Genomic DNA, 25835 nt, shown 5'->3' on the forward strand with positions numbered 1-25835 from the left:
TGCATGTGTACAGCATTTTACCTTGCAGCTTTGTGCTTCGTATCTATATCCTGTAAATGCTTCAGTTAATGAGTTTCATGGGAGGAACAATAGCATCCAAGTATCACTGCATCCCTCACTGTGTCTAATCCACAGCTTGGCACACAGTACACGCTAAAGGACTGTCTCTTATGACGAATGAATAAATAAATGAGTGGATGAGTACATGAATGAACTGGCTAAATTGATATAGAAATAAACAGATTATTGTAAGAGCTGTGAAGAGTAATAAAGAGAAAAGATCAGAAGAGTGCAAGATACAGAAATAAAGAGAAGAAAATGCCACAGCATGTGCTGGCTATCAGGATCAATCTGTTGCCATCTATCTGAGGTCTCTATAGCAGCATATCATTCATCAGAGCAAGCTATAAAGGAGCATATACCCTTTTGAATTACATAGGTTTAATTGGAAAATGAAGGCAATATTGATTTTATCATCATTTCTGAAAAGTTTCTGTCCCTGGATTTCCATAAAGTGGTCCTGTTCTCAAAGTCGTTAAGTACTACCACTCACCATCTGTCTGTCCATCCACCTGTCCACCTACCCACCCCTCTGTCCATCTGTCCATCCACTTACCCACTCCCTTGTTTGCCCACTCACACAGCTGTCTGTCCATCTCTTCATCCATCTTTCCAACAGCATTTGTTGAGCTCAGGCTGAATGAAGAGCACTAGGTCCTATTCTGGCTTGGCTATACTTCTTTGCTTTTGTGCTGGACACAAAAAATCCCCTAGTCTGCAGCTCATTCTCAGAAGTGCAACACTACATCTGCCTTCTCCATGTGATCATGAATGCCTATCACCTGACACCTTTACTCCTGGGCAGAGGCCTGACAGCACACTGGCAGGATGGATGTGGCCGTAGCTGTGCCCCTGCCCAGAGACAAACAGCCAACCACACATCAGACAGGAGCACAGAAGCCTCCAGACTTACCGGCTTGGTTTGTGGTGATGTTGACAGAGACGTGCTGTGGGGGGAAGGGACTCTTGCTGGAGACTCCATTGATGGCCTGGATGTCAAAGGTGTAGGGGGTATGAGCCCACAGGCTGCTGATGGAGACGCGGCACTCGGTCAAGCCCAGCTGTCTGGGCACAAACTCCACATTGTCGTCACAGCGGGAGCAGCTCCGGCGGTCTGCCCGGCACTTTTTGCAGATGATGTTGTAGGTGACATCATCCCGCCCGCCTGTCTCCCTTGGAGGGTGCCACTCCAGAATAATGGAGGTCTCATTGACGATTGAGATAACATTTCGGGGACCTGATGGGACACCTGCAGGGAGACAAAGAAAGGTCCAGTGAGGCTAGACATAAGCTTCTTCATTCAGCATTTCTCTTGTCTGCCTCTGGTGCATTCCCATCCTCATCAATGCACTCACCCCCTGCTCCTTCCTCAACCCCAAATGTCTATGCACCAATCCATTTTGAGAAAAGAAAAGGTGAACAGAGATGACAACTTGTCCCTAGCTCCCATTTCAATCATCTTTACTGAGGCTTTTCTTCTTTCGATCATGTGTGCCGAGGAAAAGAATGTTCCAGGACCTGGGTTTAAGGCTGTTTGTTCTTGGGATCAAGCCACTTTGTCCTGCCAGATTTAGGGTTAATAAAATGTATATATATTGAACAATTACTGGATTCTTTGATCTCAATTGGTGTAGAACTCAAGGGTTGAGGGATACGAGTGGCTCTTCCAAAAGCCCTAACAGATTCTGAAATCTTGCACAAAATCTCACACAATTTGAGATCTATATGGTGTGTGCGACATGGCAGGAATGTATCTCTGTAGGACAGGCTTCCAGAGCACCTGAAGGGATGCATATTTACATGGCACCAGCTTTGGCACAGGAGACAAGAAGCAGAGTTGGATGGGAGAGGTTCATGCAGCCACTTTGCGCTCCATGACATAAGAAAACCTAGGAGTGTGTTTAGACATTCTGCTAGCTGCTTTATATGCATTACCTCATTTATTCCCTCAAATATCCCTACCAGGAAGATACAATAATTATCTCAATTTAACAGAAAGGGAAAGTGAAGCTTAGAGAGGAGGCTGGCTATAGATCACATAGGTCTGTAAGAAATGAAGCCAGTGTAAAAACCCAATACCTGCCTGCTTCCAAAGTTCACATTCTCAACTACTGCCCTGCTCTGAACCGACTTTCTCTTGCAAACCAACCAGGCTCACCAGGACTCACAGAGAGCAGCCTCTTTCCTCTGGAAAGCTCTGGTTATGGCTACTTTACACAATCTGGCAAAAATCGAAATGCCTTGTTGCAAAACTGTGGAAATCCTGGTGCTTCATAGAAGAGCAAAATATTGCTGAATTAATGGCCACAATGCTGGGCATTTTGAGATTAAGTCGGAGAATCTGCTGCCCAAAACTGGAACAGATCATAGCCTCAGGTTCCCAAGCCCGAGCCTTGCATCTCCTCAGTGTCTAACTGATAAAAATGAATCCTGCCTGGAAGCCCCCCCTTTCGAATGGCAGGTCTGCTGGAGCAGCCGATTCAGATAGTAATGCATTCAGAATCCATGCACGTGACTGTCACCAGCTGAACGAAGACATGTGTAAAGTGGTTCATGCTGGAGACAGGAATCAAATGCCAACACACAAAATGAGGGAATAACAACAAGGTCGGGGGGCACTAGGGAAGGATTCTGTGTTGAATCAGTCAACAGCAAGCAGCTAGAGCAGAAAGCAAATATTAAATCAGGTTCTATTAAAACATGAAAGAAAATCAGTACTGTACTATATAAAGCCCATTAGGCCTGAGCTAAAGCACAGCGTTCATGCACGCTTGTGACAGGGCAGAATTCATGAAGCATTTTTACTGAAGTCTTGCAAACAGCATTCAAGAATTCTCCACCCATCTGCCCAGGAATAAACAACCCATCTCTCTTCAAATCATCACACAGCTAGTGCTGGGAGGGCACTTGGTAGTGTCCCAGGTAGACACTTACTTGGCTGGGCCAACCTTGCCCCGCACCCCACATTTCATTACCATCTATACTGGTCACTGCTTGTCTTGGACATGTCTGTCTGCTTCTGACTGACGGTACTCAGACCATAAGCTCCCAGCAGTCAATGCCACTCTAGTGTGTCTTACTTTTATAGCAGACAGCCTAGACTCACCCATGGGCCCCCGTTTCTCATCTCAGAATAAAGACATTCACTGAGTGCTTGCTTATACTAGGGGTGGGGTATATCATTTTAAAATGTTATCTTACTACATCCTTGGGACATCCTGAGGCTATCATTCAGAAAGCAGTCTAGGGTAAAGGGGCAGAGGCAGGTGCTGACCAAGAGAGTGGCCATCCATCCCTCTCGCCCATTGAGACTTTCCTCCTTCAATTATCTCCTCTCTCCCTTGAGCTTCAACTACACTTTCCCCACTGACCCCAGCTTCTCAACCTAAACTCATACAAGTCTTTGCCATTTTCAAACCAAAACATCATCACCTGGCATCTCTCTACATTGCACATCCTCTCTTCTTTACTCTTGGCTCAACCAAGCTCTTCCAAACAAGAGTGTACACTTACTGTCTCTCCTCTCTCCCTGCTCAGCCAACCTGGTTACTTCCCTACTTCTCTGCCATGACTGCCTTTCCTTTGGTTTTCTATGTGACAGATCCAGGGAACACACTGCAATCCTTACCTTCCTTGACACCTGTGTAGTCACCAGCCAGGCCCCAGAAGCCACATCTTCTGTATCCCCTAACACATGAACCATTAGCACAACCTGTCTTCCTCTACTTTTCCTTAGACATTTCCCTTCCCCTCTATCCCCATGGCCTCATAATACTGAGCCTCATCATTTTTCCTACCCTATTGCAAAAGCCTTCTAATTAATTCTCCAACATTTCTTCTGCATCTCTGATATAGTCTCTCCTGACATAGTGTGAATTCTAAATTGCACATGGAGTCATAGTGTTTCTGTGTACAAGTTCCCTACTTCTTCCTGATTATCCAGAATGGTTGCCCTCATTTCCATGTCATTCACATCTCCGTGGGATCTTGCTGTTCTCGATCTCATCCCTGGCAACTGATCTTCATCCCTCATATTGTGGCTAGCAGAAACGTTCCTGAAATTGCCTATGCACACTAAACTCTCCTCTTATCCCTGAGCCTATACACAATGTTCTTCCCTCTGTCTTGAGTTCTTTCCCTCTGTATTGAGTTCTTTTCCCTCTGTATCAACTTGATGAACTCCTGCTCACTCTTCAAGTCCAGCGCCCATTCCACTAGGAGCCTTCCCTGAGGCCCAGCACTCATGCCCTCCCCATCTGGGCTTTCATAGCCCATTTCCAGGTGCCTAAGTCAGATTCCATCACTGCATTGTGAGTCTCTTCCTCTTTGTCATCCTCACCACACTGTAGCCTCCTGGTGGGCAGAAGTAGGTGTCTAGTGTGTTTCTGTGATTCCTGTCCTCAGACAGCACTTTGCCCTTCCACCTGGTTTTCTACGTTGGTTCAGTGTACATGGAAAAAGTTCCCACATATATGCCCCTCTCCAGCAGGATACCCTGCTGTAGGTGGATGGAAGGGCCTTGGAGAGACCTTGAAGCAGCAGCAGTAAACAGATGACCAACTGCTTGTTACTCTGAGTGGCAGAGGCTTTGGTGAGGCAACAGTGGCAAATGAAGAGCTGGATGGAGAGTCTTGCCCAGTGTCTGATCTACTGGCCTCCCTGACAGCTGGGGAGACTCACCCTGGTTGATGCTGCTCCATGTCTGTTGATTTGCTCCCAGGTGCTCAGAAAAAATGCAGTGTTGCCCCTGCCACCCACATTCCAAAGGAAGGGTATTTTCCATATTAATTTAGTAAAAGTCTTTATATAAAGCAGCCACTGCCCCCTTCCCATTCATTTGTGCTTTTCAGAGCAAATGCCTCTGCAGAGCATAAATGGGGGCTTGTGAGGGTCATGGTTGTTGAGTGCAGAAGTAGATAAATCTGAATATTTTCCTTCCAAGGAGCAGAAATAGACATTAAGGGCCTTCCCTGGAGAATGGATGAGAGCTAGCAGAGCCCAGACATGCCCTGCAGTGTATCATTCCACTGCCTCCTCGAGGGCAGGGGTGTGTCTTGTTCCTCCCATAGAGCAACTGCCAGTGCATATTTGTGCAGGTGACCAGAGTCTGGGCGACAAAAAATGACCATTCATTATTTATTCATTCACTCATTTACTCCCTTAACAAATACTTGCTGCATTCTTTTAGGCATTTGAGAGGCAGAAAAACCAAGACGGGCAAGCTTCTGCTCTTATGGAGTTTATATTCCAGTGAAAGAAAATTAATAGAACAGAAGGAAACAGAGAAACAAATGAAATTATTTTAAAAACAGCACCAGGGCTCGGATGGCCTCCTAACAATGCTGGGCTCTGTCCTTTATTCCCACGAGGTCCACTACAGGGCTGGCAAGCCAGGGCCTCATGTCTGTCTGGTTAAAATAATGATGGCCCCAGGTGTCTATGCTGTAGCATCCTGATGAGATGGGCATATTCCTGCAGGTAGACTGCTCGGTCTCCCTCATGCCTAAATGAAAGTCTGACCAGGGTAGATTTGGCCTCTGCATAAATCTCCCTGGAGGAAGGTGCTAAGCCACTTTCCTACCCAACCAGGCATTGCTTCCTTGGCTTGGAGCCCTACTCTTGCAGGGAGTATTCATCCAGAATCTGGGCCCCCAGCAACATCTCCAGGAAGGAGGCCAGTTGAGACCACTAAACAAAAACATTACAAGGGGGAGCAGAGAGGGAAGCCAGAATAGAGAAAGAAAATCTGCCATCTCCTTCAGCAAAAGTCCTCAGTGAATGCAGTGGCAAGGCTCAGCACTATGGTCTCCCTGTCTGAGCTCCCTGCTCTTCCTCATTTTTCTTAATTACATACAGACAGGCTTTTTGAAGGCTCTCTGATCTGTTGCCACGGTTACTTCTGATGAATGCATTCTGTTTAAAGGGCTAAGGAAATTCAGTCGGTTTAAAGGATGGGAGAAGTGTTGAGCTGTGATTTTCTGTTTGGGTGAGAAGGGGGCATGGTGGGTCATAAGTTATGAGGATAGGTCTCCAGTGTCCTTCAGGATGTGCCTGAGAAGTCTGCATTGAGCATGGTTGTCACTGGGATCAGAATGAGTTAAACAGGATCCTTGTAGACCCACAGGGCCAGCCCAAGTGTTGCCATACCAAGATAGAATCTCTTGCTTCTTAATGTGATTTGGGCCAGATGATTTTTTAAAGAATGGTGAGACAGGGTGTGTGGGAGAGAGCGGGTGAGTTTATTTGTAGGCATTAAGCTGGAAATAAGAGCACTCCTGAGTAATCAAAGGGAAAATCTGCTGAAGACAGGTAAACCCCCAAAGCCAATTCCTTTATCAGGAATCTTAATAAGGCTAACCTTCTGGTCTCAGAATTTAGTAGTAAATTTCAGGCTGGTTCAAGGTGCCAAGAAGGTAGGGTCTAGCTCACTGTGCATTGCTGCAGCCAGAGTCTGCATCCTGGGATCCCTCCGCATTGGGAGCTGGTGAAGGTGGCAACCATGGTGGTTGTCTACAAGGTTGGAGCTATACCTGGGGAGAAACACTCCCCTGGAAAAACCCCACATTCAGGCTGGAACCATGCTCCTCTGCATCAGGTCAGAGATGGGGCCTTCTCTACTCTGTGAATGACCACTTAGAAATATGATAAAAGCAACAAAGCTTTCCCCCCCAGAAAAGTGAGCATGTGTTGGAACACATAATTTTTCAGACCCTGAGTGGGTTCTTAGTCCCCTGAAACCAACCGATGAACCTCCTAAGTTTTCACAGTGACCAAGTTAAAACATATTCTGTGGTTGATTGACCTTGAGAAAATGAACTTCTAAGTCTCTGTTTCCTTATCCGAAAGATGGTGGGTCTGATAATTTAATGAGATAACATGCCTAAAGAGTTTAGCTGTAGCTGGCACCCAGTGAACTGAGTAACATCACAGGCCACTATTAGTAGTAGTATTTGCATTGTCATTATTGGATTATCTGGAATCTTCACCTGCTCATGTAATTAAGACTGACCTACTTCAGACACCCTTTCTTGAGCAGAGACCCCTCATTTGGAATTATGCTAAAGACTGTGAAAGCCATGAGGTCATGGAAACTATACTGGGGAAATCTGATGTAAGAGCCCATACCTAAGGAGTACTGGAAATCGTGAACACATACAGTAAAGGATCAAAGTGATACAGATGCACAGGGTTACAGATGCTTGGGAAAAGACACGACCAGTGCAGATCAATAGATTTAGATATGCTCTCTGGCCTCTGTCCACAGAAACACCTTGAAGTCTGCCTGACCTGATCTGCACCTTCCAGACCACCTAGTCCCAGCAAGCACATCTACCAAGGGGTAGAATCTTAGCCTTGAGCACAGGCCTATGTCTCCAGAATGGGTCCAGTTCTTATTAGGTACTGGGCTTGTGACTTCTGTCTGGACCTGTATCTGCTTTCTGGCCTCCCTAGAGGTAGCCTGACTTCAACATGGTATCTGGTACTCATTGTCCTCCCCTGACCCATGGGAAAGAAAACCTTTCCTTTACTCCCACAGCAAACTGCACCCTCTTTTCATTCTCCCTTTAGGTGAAAGAATGCGATGGGGTCTGGGAATGAGCCAGAAAAAACACTTGATACTCAAAACTCCTAGGTATTATCAGTCAGAAGAGCAACAAATGTAATGTTCTCTGTGGCTGAGAAGAGTCAAGATTGTAGTTTGGAAAAATGACTTCAATATGAACTTCAATATTGAATATGTACTTCAATGTCGATTTCAGCACTCTTCAATATGGAATGAAGGTGAAGAGGTGGTAGAGAGGGTGACCAGAAAATGATATCAAACGCAGGGATGGTGGGAGAGAGTGTGATGTGCGTGACTGGGAAGGCAGCATGGTCCAGAATTCACTTTCAAAATAAGGATTCTACCAGAGCATTTATTTCTCCATTGATTATTGTCACAACGGCTACTTAAAGGAACTGTATCTGAGCGACTGGAAGGCTTCCTGTAGAAAGTAAAAGGATCTTTGAGATTTTATGGGGAAGTAGAATTCAAGAAGTAGAGGCAGACAGGGAAATGGGGGCTGTAGAAGTTTGAAGAGGTCTTCTATGGGACAAAATCTTCAGGGAACCAAGTCAGGCTGGTTATTATACTTTGCCTGAAGTATGGAACACAAGGCTGAAAGCAGGATGGGTTGGAGGATAATATAAGCAAAAGAGGGCAACTGTAAGGGATATAGTACCATTATCAAATAAATATGAATTCAGCTTCTTGTGCAGTGGTGGCTTCTTCTTGATAACTGGTTATTGGAAAACAATGCCAAAACAAAACAGCCCCAAACCTTTATTCTTTCTAAGTGCCATTTGTGGCTATGGCACTCTCCAGCCTAAGTTCAGTTCTCTTCCTCTCCTTCTCTTGCCCCTCCTAAGTATGACAGTAATTCCTTTTCCAACATTCCCCCAACAGGAGGACATCAGACAAGAATGACCAGAGTCACAGAGGAAAGGGCTGTGGTGTGGTCACGTCACGTTGGTTCAGGACCTTGGAGAGTGGCATCAGCCTGAGCGTTCCCTGTCCCTTTCACTGTGTTCCCTTGCCAACAGTGGGGGTGCTTCTAAAGATTCTATGTCAAGCATCATAATAAGTCCACAATAACAGAGGTCAGTGGCACAAGGATTGCCTTGTTTTATCATAAAGGAGGGAGGTTGTTGAGGCAACATTGGAAACCAGGAATAAGTTACCAGGGGTTTGTGGAAAGTAGTGGCACCAAAATGGACAGACTGGTAAGTCATTTAAAGAATGCCAAAGACATCTACCACTCAATAGCAGATGCTTGGAAGGATTCAGGATCTTTAGAAAAAAAATAGACCAAGAATTGTCTGCAATCTGCCAACAATGAATATGAGACATATGGGACATTATTTTGCTCAATATGGAATAAGTGATGTCTGAAATTCTGAGGCATCCCTTTGAGAGAGGGAATGTGCTGTAGGTCCAAAGCAGCAGGGGCTAGAAGGCTGGTTGATGCCTGTCCCACCACCAGCTCGGGCATCCTTTGAGGCTCCTCTCCTCTAAGTGTAGGGTATCTCTCTGGGGCAAGGAGGAGAGGGTATTAAAGCTCAGGGAAATCATGTTCATTTACTTTTTCTAACAGCCATGTGAGCACAACCTTATCAGAGAAAATTTTATACCATCTTTGAAATCAGTTTTAAATGAACCCCAATAGCAAATTACTAAGGATGGGAGGTCACAGATCTTCAGATACAGACCGAACTGAATTGAATCCTGGATTTTGGCAGAACCCATCAAAGCGTCAGCATACTCACTGGTAAAATCTGCATAATGATCACAGAAACCCATAGGAGTGCTGTAATGGATTACCAATTGAGCAATGTAAGTAAAGGGTCAGAACAGTGCCTGTCACATCTGCCAATAGAGAAGTCTTCAGGAGAATGGTTTCTCTATTGGCAGATGTAATTTTTAACTCATTGTTCTATGATAATGATGAATGTGAAGACAATGACACAGGCACTGCCCTTGTGGAACTTCTTTTCTTTTTGTTTCATTTTGTTTCTTTTTTTTTTTTTTTTTTGACAGAGTCTCACTCTGTCACCAGGCTTGAGTGCAGTGGCATGAGCTTGGCTCACTGCAACCTCCACCTTCTGGGTTCAAGCAATTCTCCTGCCTCAGCCTCCCGAGTAGCTGGGACTACAGGCACCTACCACCACACCTAGCTATTTTTTTTTTTTTTTGTATTTTTAGTAGAGACAGGGTTTCACCATGTTGGCCAGGATGGTCTTGATATCTTGATCTCGCGATCCACCTGCCTTGGTCTCCCAAAGTACTTGGATTATAGGCGTGAGCTACTGCACCTGGCTGAGCTTATTTTCTAGTGGAAGAGTCAGATAACATTTCAATAAGTAGATAAAGGCATAGTATCAGCAGTAATAGGGCTCTGATGATACACAGAGAAGGAGGAGGGGAGACAGTGTGCTCGAATGGTGAGAGGAGCTCTCTCAGAGTGGATGCCATCTGGACAGAGACCTGAGTGTGATGAGACAGAAGCCATGCAAATATCTGGAGGGAGTGTTCCCCAGCCCAAAGAACTGGTATGTGCAAAGGCCCTGAGTTGGGAATGTATTTGGCTCCTTCTTTGAGGAAGATCGAGGAAGCAGCATGATTGCAATATAATAATTAAGAAGGAGAGGGGTCATAATAAAGATTATAAAGGTAGTGGGGGAGGCAGACTCATAAGTCCTGGTTTCAGCCTGCCAGGAATTTTACTGTAAATGAGGTTTTACTGTAAGGAGGCTCTGAGCAGAGAAATGGCTTAGACTTATGCTGCCTTGTGGAGGGCAGGCCAGAAGAAGATAAAGGTGGAGGAAGGCAGACCATCAGGAGGCCACAGCAGCCATCTAGTGGAGAGGTGATGGAGTCTTGGGCCAGAGTGACATCAGCAGAGGAGATGAGAAAAGGCAGATTCTGAATACTTTTTAACATCTCTGAACAGAACAGTCTTTTTACAGACATTATGTCACTATTTTTTCTCCACACCTCTGTGAGGCATTATTATTTCTCAATAGGGAAACTAAGGCCCAGAGTGGCAGAATGTCTTGTATGTGGTCACAGAGTCATTAGCCGAGGCACACTTGCCACACTGCTGTGCACGCCCAGCACCAGTGTCCTTGCCTTCTAGGTGACCAAAAGGGCTCCCTGTCCCATTGCCTTCCTGTGGCCATGGCTCTGACTTGATGGAACTTGTTCATGTCACTGCCTAAGTGACCAGCTTTGGGTCCTTTCCCTGGAGCAGATTTCTACTTGACCTTGAATTGTCTTTGGCCAATAAAAGAGAAATTGAACTCTTGGATACTAGGTGCATCTGAAAGAGCAGTGGAGGTCACAATGGAAATTTGTATTTTCTTTTATTAATAAATCCTGCAGGCAAAGTACAGTCTTAGGTATTTTTGTGGATTACTTAATGGAATCCTATCTTTCCAACATTCTTTGAAGTAGAAACTATTGTCTGTAGTTTATCTATGAGAAAACTCTAGCTCAGAGTGTAAAGAAACTTGCCCAACTCATGCCCTGGTGAGTGGTGGAACTGAGACTTTAGTGCAGGGCTGGCAGGTTCCAGATCTCCTCCTTAAAAACTCTTCCACCTGGGGTAGAGGCACCTAATGGCATACAGCACAGCTGTGATGAAAAGCATTTTCTGGGGGTTGCGGGAGACTGCACTGAGGCAGGAAGAAGCTCCTGTCCCTGAGCCATCTCAGCAGCTTCCCTGAGGAAACAAAACAGCCATGATTCCAGACTTGCTAAGCGAGTCTGCACGTGTTGCTCATTAGGGTCTTGGAAACATTGGGCCTGCACTCAGGCAATTCTCCTAATCATAACAGTTGGTAATAAGAAGAAATGATTAGTCAAAACAAGGAGGGACCCTGCTGAGAGGGATTTCAGGAGCATCAAAGAGCCTTGCGTTATACATTTCACCAAAACCAGTGTTTGTAGAAAGAATTTCTTGTTTCTCCTGCTTCGGTGGAGCCAATTGTCTGGGAGAAAGGAAGTAGATTAAACATTATGGGAAAAGAGACAGCCCCTCTACCTAGCCTGAGCTCAAGTCTGAAAGTTGAGGTTTCCTTGGGGCTGCAGAAGTCCTTAAATGACGGCTGAGGCCCCTGCACTCTCAGAGGCAGTACACCTCAGTAGGGAGCTATTTATGACCAGTCTCAGGTCACTGTCTGTGTGGGGGAGGGATAGAAGTTTGAATTTTCCAGGTGTGGCCCAAGGTGAAGCCAAAGAGAGGAAAGCTACAATGCCCACCCCTAAAGGTCTCCTAGAAACACTCCAAGTCAAGAACTATAGGTCACGTCATCTTAAAGACATGGCCCTCAAGACCCCTTTCCTACCCCTGAAATGCAGCTTCAGAAGTCTTCTAAAGTGAGGAAAGACACACTGGACTCAGAGAGAAACTGGGGCTGAGACTTAGCCTTGCCAAAGTGTGACCTCAAGCGGTCACTTACCTTCTTGACAGATCAATCCATCTGTGTTTAGTGAGACCATCCTGTGTGCTGTGCTGTGCTATGTGGGGTTACGAAAAGTTCACTGACGTCTACCCCAAGAAGCTAAAGGTCAGCAAGGGAGACAGGCACCTGCACAACAGCCACACAAACCACTGGCTGACCAAGCTTGTGGAGATCTATCCCCCAGAGCCTGGGAATAGCCAGGCATTGTGCTATGGGAGCTTGGAGGGAACACTGCCCTCTTTATGGGAGGATCAAGTGGCAGAACATAGGTTAAAGCATTCCATGATCCTTAGTGTGCTTTATATGCATAAGGGACTGCCTGGTATAGTTACCTGAGAGTCTCTTTCCATCTCTTCACCTTCTAGAAGGGAAAGAGGGACCAAGTGCATATCTGTACAATGAAAAGAAAAACAGACTTTGTGCAGAACACTTGATCTGAAGGCCCTCTGAAGCAGGAAAAACATCTCCCTGCCTAGAGCCCCTGAGACCCCAAGCACAACTCCTGTATAGGTTCTCCCAGGCTTTCAGGTAGGGTCTTTGCCCCAGGCCCTGCTCACAGTACCTCTGACCTAGTCAGTCTCAGAGGAAGAATCCCCAGAGCGCTTCCTGCTGAGAGATCACTATACTAGGCCACAACCCGCCAGGACAGGCTCCAAGGCATTTGCTGTCACTAGAGGCAACAGTTCAAGCAAGCTGGTCAGAGTCTTCCTGAAGTGAAAAGGCATTGGAACCCACTTCAGTCTTTGGCACAACAGGGGATTAGGTCTTACCAGACAGAACTTCTACAGAGTTCCTTGTTATGGACATTATTTCTAACTGAAGCACTCAGGCCCTGAACCACCCAAAACTGCTCGTGTGATTTAGCATAACCAGATGCAGCCCAGAACTTGTAATTCTCTCCATGCAGATGCAAGTGTGGAGACTCAGATCTGGACAGGAATTTGCATGCATCTGGAGATCTGGTTGGTAGCCCCTGAGCCAGAGTCCATCAGGCATGGAAGTCACATATGCTGGAATCCTTGCAGGTGAAGCATCTCAGCTCCCCGCAAGACCCTCTCAGGAGTGCAGAACCTGGCTAGTACCACACAACACATAGCCTACTGAACTTTTGGATACTAGGCACTGATGAAGGAAGGGTATAGGGCTTCCAAGGTGTCTTATACAAGAAGACCACTATCTGGACAAGACTAGAGGAGTCCCTGCTGCATGCAGGTAGGATGGGACCTCTGGGCTCCTGCATGATCAGAAGTCCTCTCTCCCCACCATTCCCAAGAGATAGGGATGCCGGTGGAAGAGTCCTGCATCTCCAGAGTCCATCAAAGATAACTAAGAGCCCCCTTCCTAGATGACAAAATTTATTTCAGTTGTCACAATTCTCCATCTTTTTCTAGAGACTGCAGATCAGACTGACATCAAGATAACAGCTGGGAGGTGACTGTGGGTTAAATATTCATGGATTATTCATTCTATTTTCCTTGGGAATACACAGAAGACTCTTCCAGGCACTGGCTTATGCAGCTGTAAAAGAGACATGTGCTACCTCTCTCCAGGTATCCAGAAAAGGCCCTGGTTCCTAAGACAATTCAAGGTCAAGAGAACAAAAAATAAATTGAAAAAGGTAAGTATACTCTCCAGGGTGTTAGAGGTAACCAAGAGCAAGTCCTGATTCTGACATTTCATAGACACACTAATTCATGGCATGCAAAGAAACCCTGGTGGTGAGTGTGTCTCTGGTGACAAACACCCTCCTTCCCTGATGGCCAGCCCCCATTAGATGCTTGCAGCGGAAGAAAGCTCACTACTCCCATCATTTAGAGTGTCATATATTAATAATCATAACCTGTTTGAAAATATAATGAAAAAGTATTCACAACAGCCAAAAAACCATAAAATATCTAGGATTAAATCTCAGAAGACCTCTATGAAGATGACTACAAAACTTTACTGAAGAACTTAAAAGAATGCCACATGCCTGGATGGAATAAATATCATAAATAAGAGAATCATCCCTAAAGTAATCAATATATTCAATGCAATTACAACCCCAATTAAACAGGATTGTTCAATAAAATTCGTCAAACTGGTTGCAAGATTCATTGTGAAGAAAAAAATGTTTAAGAATGGGCTAGCCAGTTTTGAAAATGAGTAATATATAGAGACTTAGTTCACCAGTCATTGAGACATACCAGAAAGCTACCATCTTTAGAACAGTTTAGAGTGGGCACCAGAACAGACAGAACCACCAATGGGAAAGAATAAAGACAAACATACATAAACATTTAGTATATGATAAAAGAAACATCTCACTAAAATGTGGACAATTCAGGTGGAACTCACGGGATGTTATTTTTAGTAAGATAAAAAAGAATACTTTTATCACATCCTATACAAAATAAAGTTCCAGATGGAATAAGGAATTAAACATAAACACTATACAGGGAGTTAAAAGAAAGTCTAAAAGACCAGACATGGTGGCTCACACCTGTAACTCCAGCACTTTGGGAAGCCCAGACAGGCGGATCACTTGAATCCAGGAGTTTGAGACCAACCTGGCCAACATGGGGAAACTCCACCTCTACTAAATATACAAAAAATAGCCAGGTGTGGTGGTGTGTACTTGTAGTCCCAGCTACTCAGGAGGCTGATGTGGGAGAAATGCTTGAACCCCAGAAGCAGAGGTTGCAGTGAGCCTAGATTACACAACTGCACTCCAGCCTGGGTGACAGAGCCAGACTCCATCTCAAAAAAAAAAAGTATAAGAGAGTGTTTTCATGCCTTAGAGTGGGAAAGACATATATAAAATGTAGTCAAAAGCTCAAGACAACAACCTCCAAACAGAAAGAAAAAGATGGTCAGATTTGAGTTCGAAAATTTTAAAACCTCAATAAGATAAAACAAGTACCCATAGAGTTAAAAATCAGTGGAGGACTGGAGGGCGGGATGTCACATATAATTAATTGGCATCTAGAAATCGATTTTTAAATATAGAAAAGGGCAAGAGTTATAAACAGACAATTCCCTGAAGACAAAATAAATTGGTCAATAAACATATGAAAAATATATACTCATTTATAATCAGAGAAATACTAATCAAAATGACTAGGAGGTCAGCCAAATTGGCAAAAAATAAGTCTTGATAACATCATCGGGCCAGTGTGTGGAGAAGCCTGATGTGCACTGCTGTGAGGAGTGTAGACTGGCCAAGGCCTCTGGGAAAGCACTTTGTAATATCGATTGGTTCTAAGTGCATGCACCCAGTAGCCCAGCAATTCTATTTCTGGGTTAATTTCCTCCACAAATATAGGGATATGCATTTTTGTGGCAGTACTGTTGTTTATATTAATGAAACTGAATGGGCCTGAATGCCCACCCACAGGGAACTGTATACTCCATAGAGGTTGCTAGGGCCTCCCTGTCCAAATCTGTTCTCTTCTCAAGTCACACAGAGGACACCTTTTCCAGCCACCTTGCATGGAAAGCACACAACTAGTTCTAATCAACAAAATGAGATCCTTCCCATCTTACCTGGGGTTCTACCATTAATTTGGTGTCAGATCATATGAGAGGCAATAATCCTCCTCCTTCCTAAGGGAAGAAGACTAGCACTGAGGGTGAAGAGCTGGAGACCTGAATCTAGTCAGGCCTAGAAGGAAATATGGGCTTTGCTGCTCACTAAAGTGTGAACTTGGGCAAGTCATTTAGCCCTTCTGGGCCTCAATTCCCTCATCTATAAATTAGAACATCTATAAATTAGTTGTAGTCCCTGTCTTATACTCTGCAAGTTTAATTGAGAAAAACCAGATCAGAGGCTTAGCACAGGACCTAAACTGTAGCAACACTTTAACAAATGTCAGTTATCACTGTTAGGGGTATGCATGTGTGTTCTTGCTTCAATCAGCTATCACTGCATATTGGAGCGCCATGGCACATAGCATGGTAATGGTGTCCGGTCTCTGTCTCTGAAGCCTTGGTGCTTCATAGCCTGACCTGTGCAGAGGGGTGTGGGATGGGCATGGCTAACATCACAGAGCCTCATGAAGACCCTGTCCCTGGGTATGGGCACAAAGCCTGCCTTTCACTTACAGTGAGAGTCAGTTCTCACCTGGTGCTCAGTTCCTCTTTGCTGGCTGGTAGATGACAATCTCTTGTGAGAATTGAGTGGCTCTCCTCCATTGCTCACTGAGTACTGGTGGGGCATGGCAGTGACCAAGGCTTTCCACTGACTATTGACCCCAACCCATCTCGGCCCCCACCTTCTGGGCACATCTGGCCCAGAAGAGCCAGCCTACACTCGGCTTTATCTCACTACACAGCTGCCATGCAGGTACACTTCAACCTGCATCACTCAGCATCCTTTGTCACCATTTCCAAGGTAAGAAGAGCTCTAAAATGACTCAGAGAAGCTGCTTAAAAGGCCATCTTGGGCATCTCCTGAAAGTCTAAGCTATAGCCAAGGAGGGGCCAGCACACCATTCCTATTAGTACTATTATCACAACCTACTAGTCTCCAGAATGGGGAGTGGGGACAGATTGACCTTTGTGTTCAACTGGCCTCTAGTTCTCTATTCTTCACTCTCCTGAAGACAAGTCACCCTTCTTGATGTGGCTTCAGAGCCAGAGAACTATTGAAATGGGTGGAGGTAGTCTCTGGCACAGGGTGGAGGAACTCATAGGCCTTCTGTAGTTTGACTTCAGACTGCAGTTGCTCTATGTCTTCAAAATCATCAGTGATTATTTTTACATTGAAAAGTCCAGATTTTAAGCCCACAGCCAATCCCATATCATAGCAGTTCTCAGGTGTCTGGCTCAGACTTGGCATTTTCCAGCCAATTGTGGGGAAAGCATCTCAGAAAAAAACAGACACACAGTTTCAAAATAAATCACTACAAAATGCTGGCTTTCACAACCTATGGCAAACACAATCCAGAAAGCATGGACTTGCTCAAACTGACTATAAGACCCATTGCTGTCCACTTTGCATGCTTCCTACATTATTCAGAAACCATCTTGGCAGGTATCACCAGCACCTTTTTGTGTACTTTCAGTTATAGAGAGATCACTAATTAGCCAGGCAGCCTCTGTTCTTTCTGGATATCATTCAGAATCTGCCTTTATGCCAAGTGGAAAGTGGCTTCCCTCTAAATCTCTGATGAGAGACAAAGACGCTGGGATCCCTGGTCTTTATCAAACCCAAGTGAAGCTATCAGTGAGGTGTGGAGGTTTCTGGTTGTAGCATCCACATGACAGCCACATGTATTACCAAACCAGGGAATCTGAAAAGCCACAGTACTGGTTTGAGAAAAATTGGTTGGTACCAGATTTCCAATATGGCAGCTGGAGACTTGGAGAATGAAGGAGAGTATAGATGGTCTCCAAGAAATGTCAGGAAATACACTGGTCCATGAGAGGTTAGAAGGCTGCAAACTCAGATGTGGGGACAGACTTTGAGAAACATATTGATGAAAGGTGGATATACAGCCAGGGCCCCACCCAGTGCAATGGGATTCAGGGTAGATTCTGAAACTGGCTTTGAGACAGGATCATTGGTCAGCAAGGGGGGTGCAGTGGATCAATACAGGTTCCAGGACTGACTGGCAGTGGTGACTCTGAAAAGTGACAGCCAAGAGGACACTGGCAAGAGATCAAGGAGTGAGCTACAGCTCAGATCCCACTGTGAAATTTGGGCTTGGTCTCTGGTCAAATTAAATCAGGACCTGGCGCCATTAGCATGAATGGGAGAGGGAAGACAGAGGGGACCAAAAGGCCATCTGGGGACCACCTGTGAGAAGCTAGGGACCAAGATGATAGCACAGGTTGTACACAGATTTGTAATCACATTGAGATGGGGTCGAGACAGAGGAGTGATGGAGTCAGAATTTACCCAATGTAGGACGGCTCTCCAGGAGAATTTGATCTAATAGCCTTTTCATTATACTTTTAATGTTTTCTTATTTTTATTTGCATAACTTAGAGACTCAAAACCCACTTCTTAAACATTATTCATAAAAACCCAAACAAAGACATTGAGCACTTGCATGTGTCTAACACTGAGTTAGGTATTTTACATGAAATTCACAATGAACACAATGATAAAAAATATCCTCATTTTGGGGCACACAAGATAGAGATTCAGAGAAGTTAGGAAGCCTACCCAAGGCCTCACTGTGAGGAAGGAGTGGAGCTGAGAGTCAACTCTGGTTTACCTGATTCCATAGTAGGGCTCTTACCACTTGACTGCATTGGACACACCTGCTCTGTAAGGTCATGAAGTATTATTACAAAAAAAATCAAATCTGATGTCAAAGAGCTTCCATTCCAGTGAAAGGTAAGATTCTGGTACCAGAACAGTTCTGAATAGCAGAGAATATTCAGGGTGTGCAAATCAAGGCCTCCTCCTGCCTAGAGAGGAGATCAGAGGGTGGTAGAGGACGGAGGAGGCACTCCTGTCTTCACCTTTGAGGTGAACAGTTGGAGCAGAGAATATTTATGAACCTAAGCTGTGGCAACCATTAAGTTCCAGTATCCATTCTAGGCCAGTTCTTCCTCAGACCAGAACCTATAAGTTTGACATCAGGACCATTGCCTGAGACCACAAAGGATTATTCATGGCAACGGAGGACACTAAAATCATGGAAAGGACAGTATGTTTTGATTTTTAAAACAGAGGAGAGAGTAGATGACATGGATGCATTCCACCTTCATCCCCTCCTTCTGGAACTCCATTCACAAATAGATCGGTGCTTTGTGAGCTTCAAGGAAAGACTGACAAGACCTTGTGTGTGTTCCCTAAGTGTAAGTCAGGCCAGCCAACATTCCTTCTTTCTCTACAAATGTATTAGCCTGCAAAGAAGAGTATAGAACATAGAGTAAACCTAGATTTCTACCATAGCAGCTTCTAAAAGTATACAAATACTTGTTCATCGAAGGAAGAAATGTTAACTAAATAACAGTGCCAGTGCTTGCATTTTAGCTGCTTTGAAAATAACATCAAAGTAGGGTAGACAACTCTGATAACAGTAATAAAATCAAATAACTTTTATTGAATGCTTCCTGTATGCCAAATATTTCTAAATGGTACATTGCATTTAATTCCTGTAACAGCACAGTGAGGCAGACTCCAATATTGTCCCCATTTTACGGATTAGGAAATGGAGACAGAAAAGTTTTGCCACTTGTCCCACATCGCTGTTAGGTAGTAGAGCAGGACTTGAACCTGGGCACAGGCTCCAGAACCCACATTCTTAGCAATTATACTAACACTGCTCATTGGAAACATTATGAGAGTCGGTATTTAAAATGATCTGCATATGTAAGCACCCTGTGCCTAAATCCACAAAGCAAGATGTCTGAAATCATACTGAGAATCGCACAATAGGGGAGACACAAACGGACAGCATTTCCTGAGGGGACAAACAAAAGCACTGGCTGTGTGGTGGCTGCCGTGTCTGGGGGGAGCTCAGAGTTTCAGTGACTGCAACCAAAGTGAGCCATCAACAGCATCCCAATCACAAGGAAAATCCATTAATTTTCTACTGAACCTTGCTCTGGGGTGAGGATCACAAGTTTCATTCCGGCTGCCATATTTTAAGAGTTTTATCAATACATGTAAGAGATTCAGAATGGGCCAGCCAGGAGCCAGGATAACTGGCAGAGGGTCAGGGGCGTGGGTCAATACATTTGATGAATAGATGAAGCAACAAGTGTTTAGCCTCAAGGAGATGATTAAGGTAAGATGAGAACATTGTCCTCAAGCATTAAAATCACTGGCCTGCTGAGCACTGGTCCTCAATGACCAATCAATGGCAAGGAGTGAGGAAGGAGTGCCCAATCTGAAGTCCAGAGGCCTCTCCCCAGCGATGGGTTACTGCTGCTGGCGATGGAGCGATGCTGCCCTGCACAGACATGAGCTGTCATCACAAATGCTCAGAAAAATGAAAGTGGCACGACCATCTCTGCCTCTTGGGTTTATTGGAGGGAGAAGGCTAACGGAGGATTTGGGGTGGCAGTGCTCAGAGTGTCAACAATCTGTGACTCCAAAGGCACTTATGAAATGCTGAAACAGACATGTTAGCTTGTGTGCCTGGATTTTTGCTTAAAACTTAGAGCTATATGACTCCTCAAAAAGGTTTTACTCATTTGGGTCAAACAACTGTGAAAAGAAATTGTAGATACAGAAGTATGAAAGCACATTTACACAGGCAATGCTGACCCTTCCTGATGTGGCAGTGACAGTTATAAATAGCTTCCAGCTTGCAGTCACACTCCCTCCTTTCACATCCAGATGTATAAACCACCTACCAGCCAGCATGGGGTTGGGGGCTCAAATCTAGGCTTTCCCTTTGATTCATATTGACCTTTGTCAAAGATCAATAAGAAAAACACATACACACCGCAAAATATGCCAAAAAAATACAATAGAGGAAAACACACACACACACACACACACACACACACACACACACACACACACACAAAACCACAGACTACCTCCCCTTCAAAAACAGCAATGCATTTTTTATGGGCAACACGGATTGCATATCAGTAATATCAAACAGTCTCTTTACCTATTGAACAGAATACACATGGTAACTTAGAGTAAAGCCCTGGTCAGCGATGGCTGAAGCTCAGCTGGAGCAAAGCAGCCTTCTTTTACCATTTTGCAAGCCCTAGATTAACCCAAGTAAACACTTGTAAAACGGTCGATTTTTGAAATGTATTTAAAATCACTCTCATTGTGTAGACATGTAGACAAGCAAGCAGTCCCCAATTTACGACATAGTTCCTGCCCCATGTGGAGAGCTTGTTGCCCTATTGGTCTGAAAAACTCCTCCCTGCAGCAGCCTCAGAGGTTTCCTCTCGGCCTGATTTCCTCCCAGCTGAGCTGGGGACACAGGCTAGGGGATAAAGCCCACTACCCATTTACACTGGCTACCCTCTGGATCCTCCATCCAAACTCAGGCAAACGGTGCCCACCAGTCACTTTCATTCTGTTTCAGTTTCTCCTTCAGCCCTCCCTGAGCTTACTCCAGCCACATCGTGCTTCCTGGTTTCCATTCACTTCTCTCCCCATCACTGCTCCCAGCCCCAGTTAACAATGTCCTTTGCAGGTCTTCACACTGCTCTGACAACTCAAGAGTGGAAATGAAATAGAAACTGAGCCACAGCAAGTGGGGAAGTAGTGAAACCCTCCCTTGAACCACTCGAATCAACACAGATGCACTGCTCACACATTCACACTCACTTCACACCCCACCCCACCCCACCCCTCTTCTCTCTCTCTCACACACACATACATATTCACAACCCCCCTCCCTGCAGCCTTCTAGCCTGGCACATAGGACATTGATGGGGAGGGGAAGGCCCTGTGGTTCCAGTCTGTGATAATTCACCCAATAGCCTTTCTCCCCAGAAGTCATAAAACAGAGGACAGAGGAACACGATCTAACTCTAAAGTAACGTTCTCAGACTCTCACAGCTGTCAGAGTTACTTGGATGGCTTTTTAAACTACGATCACTCAGCTCTACCTCAGAGTTTCTCATTCAGTGGCTCTGGGGTGGGGCTGAGAATTTTTATTTTTAGTAAGTTCCTAGGTGACATGGAGGCTGCTGGTCCAGGGACTGCATTTTAAAAACACTGACCTAAAGGAAACCATCAATGGGGATCTTGTTGAGTATGACCCAGCAGATCCTGGGTCTGAGACCAGAGAGCTCATGAGCTGATGTCCTTACAGACCCACAATGCTTTGATGGCCACCAGACCTGGCTTCAGAAGCCACCTGCAGAGGACATCCTTCATCCCAAGGCCATTTCCACCCTCTAAGCCCTGTGCACTCTTCTCGATCCACCCAGCTTCCTTAGTAAGACCAGGGTTTCATCCCTGGGAATGTCCCACTCCTGGGCAGTCCATTCAAGGGATATGATCCTTGTCCCACAGGGACACTGCCGCCCCCACCCCACCACCGCCCTGTGACGGTTGGGATAAAAGAGGGAAACAACTGCCAGCTCTTAAAAAACGAAACATGAGTTTAAAGGAGAGAAATCAGACTATGCAGGAATGGCAGAGGGAAAAGCAGATTCTTACCCTTCTCTATTCAAAGTGGTTTCACAAGTGAGAATAACAGCCAATCACCATCATTGCCACGAGGGTTTGCAACATCATTCTCAGAGCTCCCAAATTTTAGCTGTCACTGAGGTCATGGCATTGGAGTCAGACAAACCTGAGTTTTCATCCCAGAGTTTCACTTGCTTTCCATCATTTAATTCTCACAACCTCCTAATTTGAGTCCCGACATACCCAGTTTTATCTGGGAGGAAGCTTGTGTTCCAAAAGGCCAAGTAACTTGCCCCAGTTCTCACTGTCAGGAGCCAAACTCAAAGCCCCTGCCCCTATCACTCAGCTTCCCTGCCTCTCAGTGTCAGCCAGGAGGAGGACAGGGATGGCCTCCAGGGGAACCCCGACAGCCTGGCAGGCACTGTGCCCCTCATCTGAGGGGTCGGCAGGTGAGCTCAGGGGACACAATGATCTCTGGAACCCCTTTTTCATTCTATTTCTATGATCAAAACTGCAGAGGAGGTCCATTGCATGTGAAGAAGAAATAAAAGAAACAAGGCAAGCACTAGCTTGCCTCTGTGATCCATCAAAATGTCTTCCACGTGAGTGACAGAAAAGGGGTTTTTGTGGTCAGCAATGTAACAAAGTAATTATTTTCACACCAGTATTTCTGTATAGTTTTTCACAGAAGGCAATTTTATAAGGCATAATTATCTATTTTCACCTGCTTCATAAATTCCTCCTTTCCATTTCATCCCCCAGTAAACTAGAAATTATTTAAAACAGAAGCCAAACCCTCCATCGCAGTGCTGCGTTTCACAGTGCTGTGCACCTCCGGGTGCATTCCTGGCTGCCCCCACGTCTCCCTTGCCATCTGGCCTTCCTGTGGAAGGAAGCCTGTCTCAGTGTGAGGAGTTGCTAGACCCCTGCTGCCTGGGAATGGAAAGCCAGTATTGTGGGCCACCGCTCCTGGCCAGCTTCTTGGCACCTCTCTCATCCAGGGGGAGCGGGCTCAGCAGCTTTTCAGAAGCTCCGCCTGTGCCTCCTTCTGCCTCCCACTGCACATCAGGCTGCAGGGCAGGGCAGGCACTTTCTCATTTGTTTTCAGCAGAATCTTTAGGCCAAGGCTACTGTGTGGTTTGGGACCATCCCATGGATTCTGCTGTGGTGCTCAGTGATGGCGTCAGGCCTGGGCTCCCCCGACAACATCACTTTTATTTTCAGATATTCAACATCCTCTCACGCTGGAAGCTTCAATATCTGCTGCAAGTCTTCACACTTTCCAGGGATGTAACCAAAGCAAGTTCTAACATCGATTGAGAGTTTACTATGAACCAGGCACTGTGCCAAGGATTCTACAATACTATTTGGCTGAATCTTCATAATAACTCAGAAAAGCATACATTATTATGAAGCTGTGAGAATAAAATGACAGAACGTAAGAAAGCTAAGAATTATAACAAGGTCACAGAGAAGGTAAGAGACAGACTCAAGATTCAAACTTTTGTCTCTGAAGTGCCAAAGCCCCTCTTCCACCCACTACATGAAATCAATGATTCTATGAGCTTTCCCAGAACCCACTCAAGACTAAGGTAGTTTGGGGATGCCAGGATTCACCAGGGAAACTCAGGGCCTCTGGGAAGTGCCTCAGGAAACAGTACGGGGAGGAAGGCAGCGGATTTTTCAGCCAAAGCACAGCAAGCCCAAAGCTCAGAGCTGGTTCCTGTCTATAACCTTTGCAACCCCTCCCTGCTGGTGGGGCTGCATCTTCCCCTTATCCCCTCCCATTGTCTTCTCATCTGAGCCCCTCCCCTTGCTGTCATAGCCCTTCCCTGCCATAACTCCTCACTGAAGGTGGTCCCCGCTGTCCGGGTAGGCTGTCTTTATTCAGAAAGTTTCATGAGCAGGGAGCAGTGAGGAGTCACTTGTCACCTGCCTCTAGCTATACCCCAAGCTCCCACCTCATTCCATACATCACCTAGGTTTGGGGGAAGAGGCATCCTCTTGGATATGAGCAAGTACTGGAAAGATCTAAAGGTGCAGGCTGGGGTAGAGGTGAAGGGAGAAGAGGGAAGAAGGAAGAAGGGAGCTAGGCATCAAGAGACCAGCAGCAGTGATGTGATTGCAGACTCAGAACACAGAGTTCTCTACGCCATCCTTCTCTGATGTTATCTGGAGCCCACATCAGCCCCTCTGACACTGCCTTGAGGTGCACCTGCTCCCTGCAGAGTCCACTGACAAAATTCAAGGACAAGGCTGGACACACAGAGACATCTCAGAGGTCAAGGGTTGGGGAGCGGTGGTCCCTGGGTCTCTCAGTAGATTAAAAAGAAAAGAAATAAATGCCTAAACAGGGCTTCAAAAGGTATCATGCATTCTAAATATTTAGATGAAATAAATTAATACCTGTAGCACTATAAAAATACAATGAACATATATGTGCCAGCCTCAAGAGATTAAAAGGATTCATTAAAAATATTAATTCTTAGTGTACTATAGGTTTTATACCCTTGTCAAATGGCACATTTTAAAGTTCTGAAACTCTTTATAAACTTTGCAATACTGCCAGTGAATGAGCGTGACTACTGATATAATCCATTTAAAGACAACAGTCGCATGCTAAACCTGAGGCCCCTCCAGACTTCCCAGGCTTGGCTTTTGATCTCTCCTGGTACTGCCTCCCTCCCTCATGCCCACAGGACCTGAACACTGTAATGTCCACTGCCCTGTACATTTCAGAAAGACAAAGCTCTCCTTTACATGGGTACCCACAATGCCCAGTCAGGTCCTGCTTGTCTCCTGATGGAATGGATGGAAGACAATGTGCAAAGTGAACCGGCTCCTGTGCCTTCTCCACCCCAACCAGTGCATCTTAGGCTGAGCTGGGCCCTTGCATGCCTGCCCTGCTCAACCTACTGAATTAGCAGGAGCCCAAGGCTATAGTACAGAGCTATGCCTTGTCTCAACAACTCCAGATATGCTCCTTGTATCTGAAAAATTATTTACTGTGGTGACGTGCAATGCCTTTTTAAGAGAACAGATGGCACCTCCAATTAGAATGCCTTAAAAGGAAACTCTAATGAGATTATAAAAGCCAACAAATTGACTTTTTCATACAGTACTTTCTTGGCACACAATTAATCAAATATATAATGAGGTTCAATAAAATAATAGATTTATTGATACTTGTTTTTCCTGGGATGATGCTGCACCTCAGTCCTACCCTGTGGGTCCCCTCACCAAGTGCTTGCCCCTGCAGACCAAGGCAGAGAGCTGGATAATGCATCTATGAGCTTCTCTCAGGTCTGGCCACCACAGCCACATGTGGCTTTGATTCAGTGATTTATGGTCTGATCCAAGCATGCTAAACCCTGCTATATCTGGAGAGTAGGGCCATATAAAGGATGTGGCGCCTGTGGTCACACACATAGGCATGTCTAGTAATCAGCTCCACTCTGGGTAAGATTGGGGACATTGTGGTGGGACCATAGCTGGTATATGTAACCCCAGAGCTAACTGGACAAGATTCAGGAGGAAGAAGCCTATAAGGTCTAATTTATAATTTATTATTATTATTAAATTTATCTCCAAATTAAGTTTGTCTCCATCAGCAGACAAACACAACCTGACTTGGCACTGTAGGTACCCAGAATGTACATACTGGAAGCCTTGGGAAATTTCTGTTTTTTCCCCCGCTTCTGGTTCAAGTACATCAGATCAG

General features: G+C 45.3%; 1 protein-coding gene and 1 long non-coding RNA gene across 8 annotated transcripts in view; one reads left to right on the top strand and one right to left on the bottom strand.

Annotated features, from left to right (window-relative positions):
* Nucleotides 1-25835, bottom strand: part of EPHB1 (EPH receptor B1) — a 438054-nt gene that overhangs the window by 118409 nt on the left and 293810 nt on the right. For all 6 annotated transcript variants that reach the window (XM_078354180.1, XM_008983781.5, XM_078354179.1 and 3 more), the window contains one exon: nucleotides 974-1309. In XM_078354180.1, coding sequence (XP_078210306.1) covers nucleotides 974-1309 — 336 coding nt within the window. The remainder of the gene's footprint in view (nucleotides 1-973; nucleotides 1310-25835) is intronic.
* LOC118148794 (uncharacterized) lies at nucleotides 8704-25416 on the top strand. Of its 2 annotated transcripts, XR_004735762.3 has the most exons (4): nucleotides 8704-8823; nucleotides 13455-13681; nucleotides 23339-23590; nucleotides 24243-25416. It is a non-coding gene; the product is annotated as an uncharacterized LOC118148794 (long non-coding RNA). The 2 variants fall into 2 exon arrangements; XR_004735761.3 differs by lacking the exons at nucleotides 23339-23590; nucleotides 24243-25416 and adding an exon at nucleotides 13963-17810.

The sequence above is a fragment of the Callithrix jacchus genome, chromosome 17 (assembly GCF_049354715.1).
Source record: "Callithrix jacchus isolate 240 chromosome 17, calJac240_pri, whole genome shotgun sequence".
NCBI classification, from domain to species: Eukaryota; Metazoa; Chordata; class Mammalia; order Primates; family Cebidae; genus Callithrix; species Callithrix jacchus.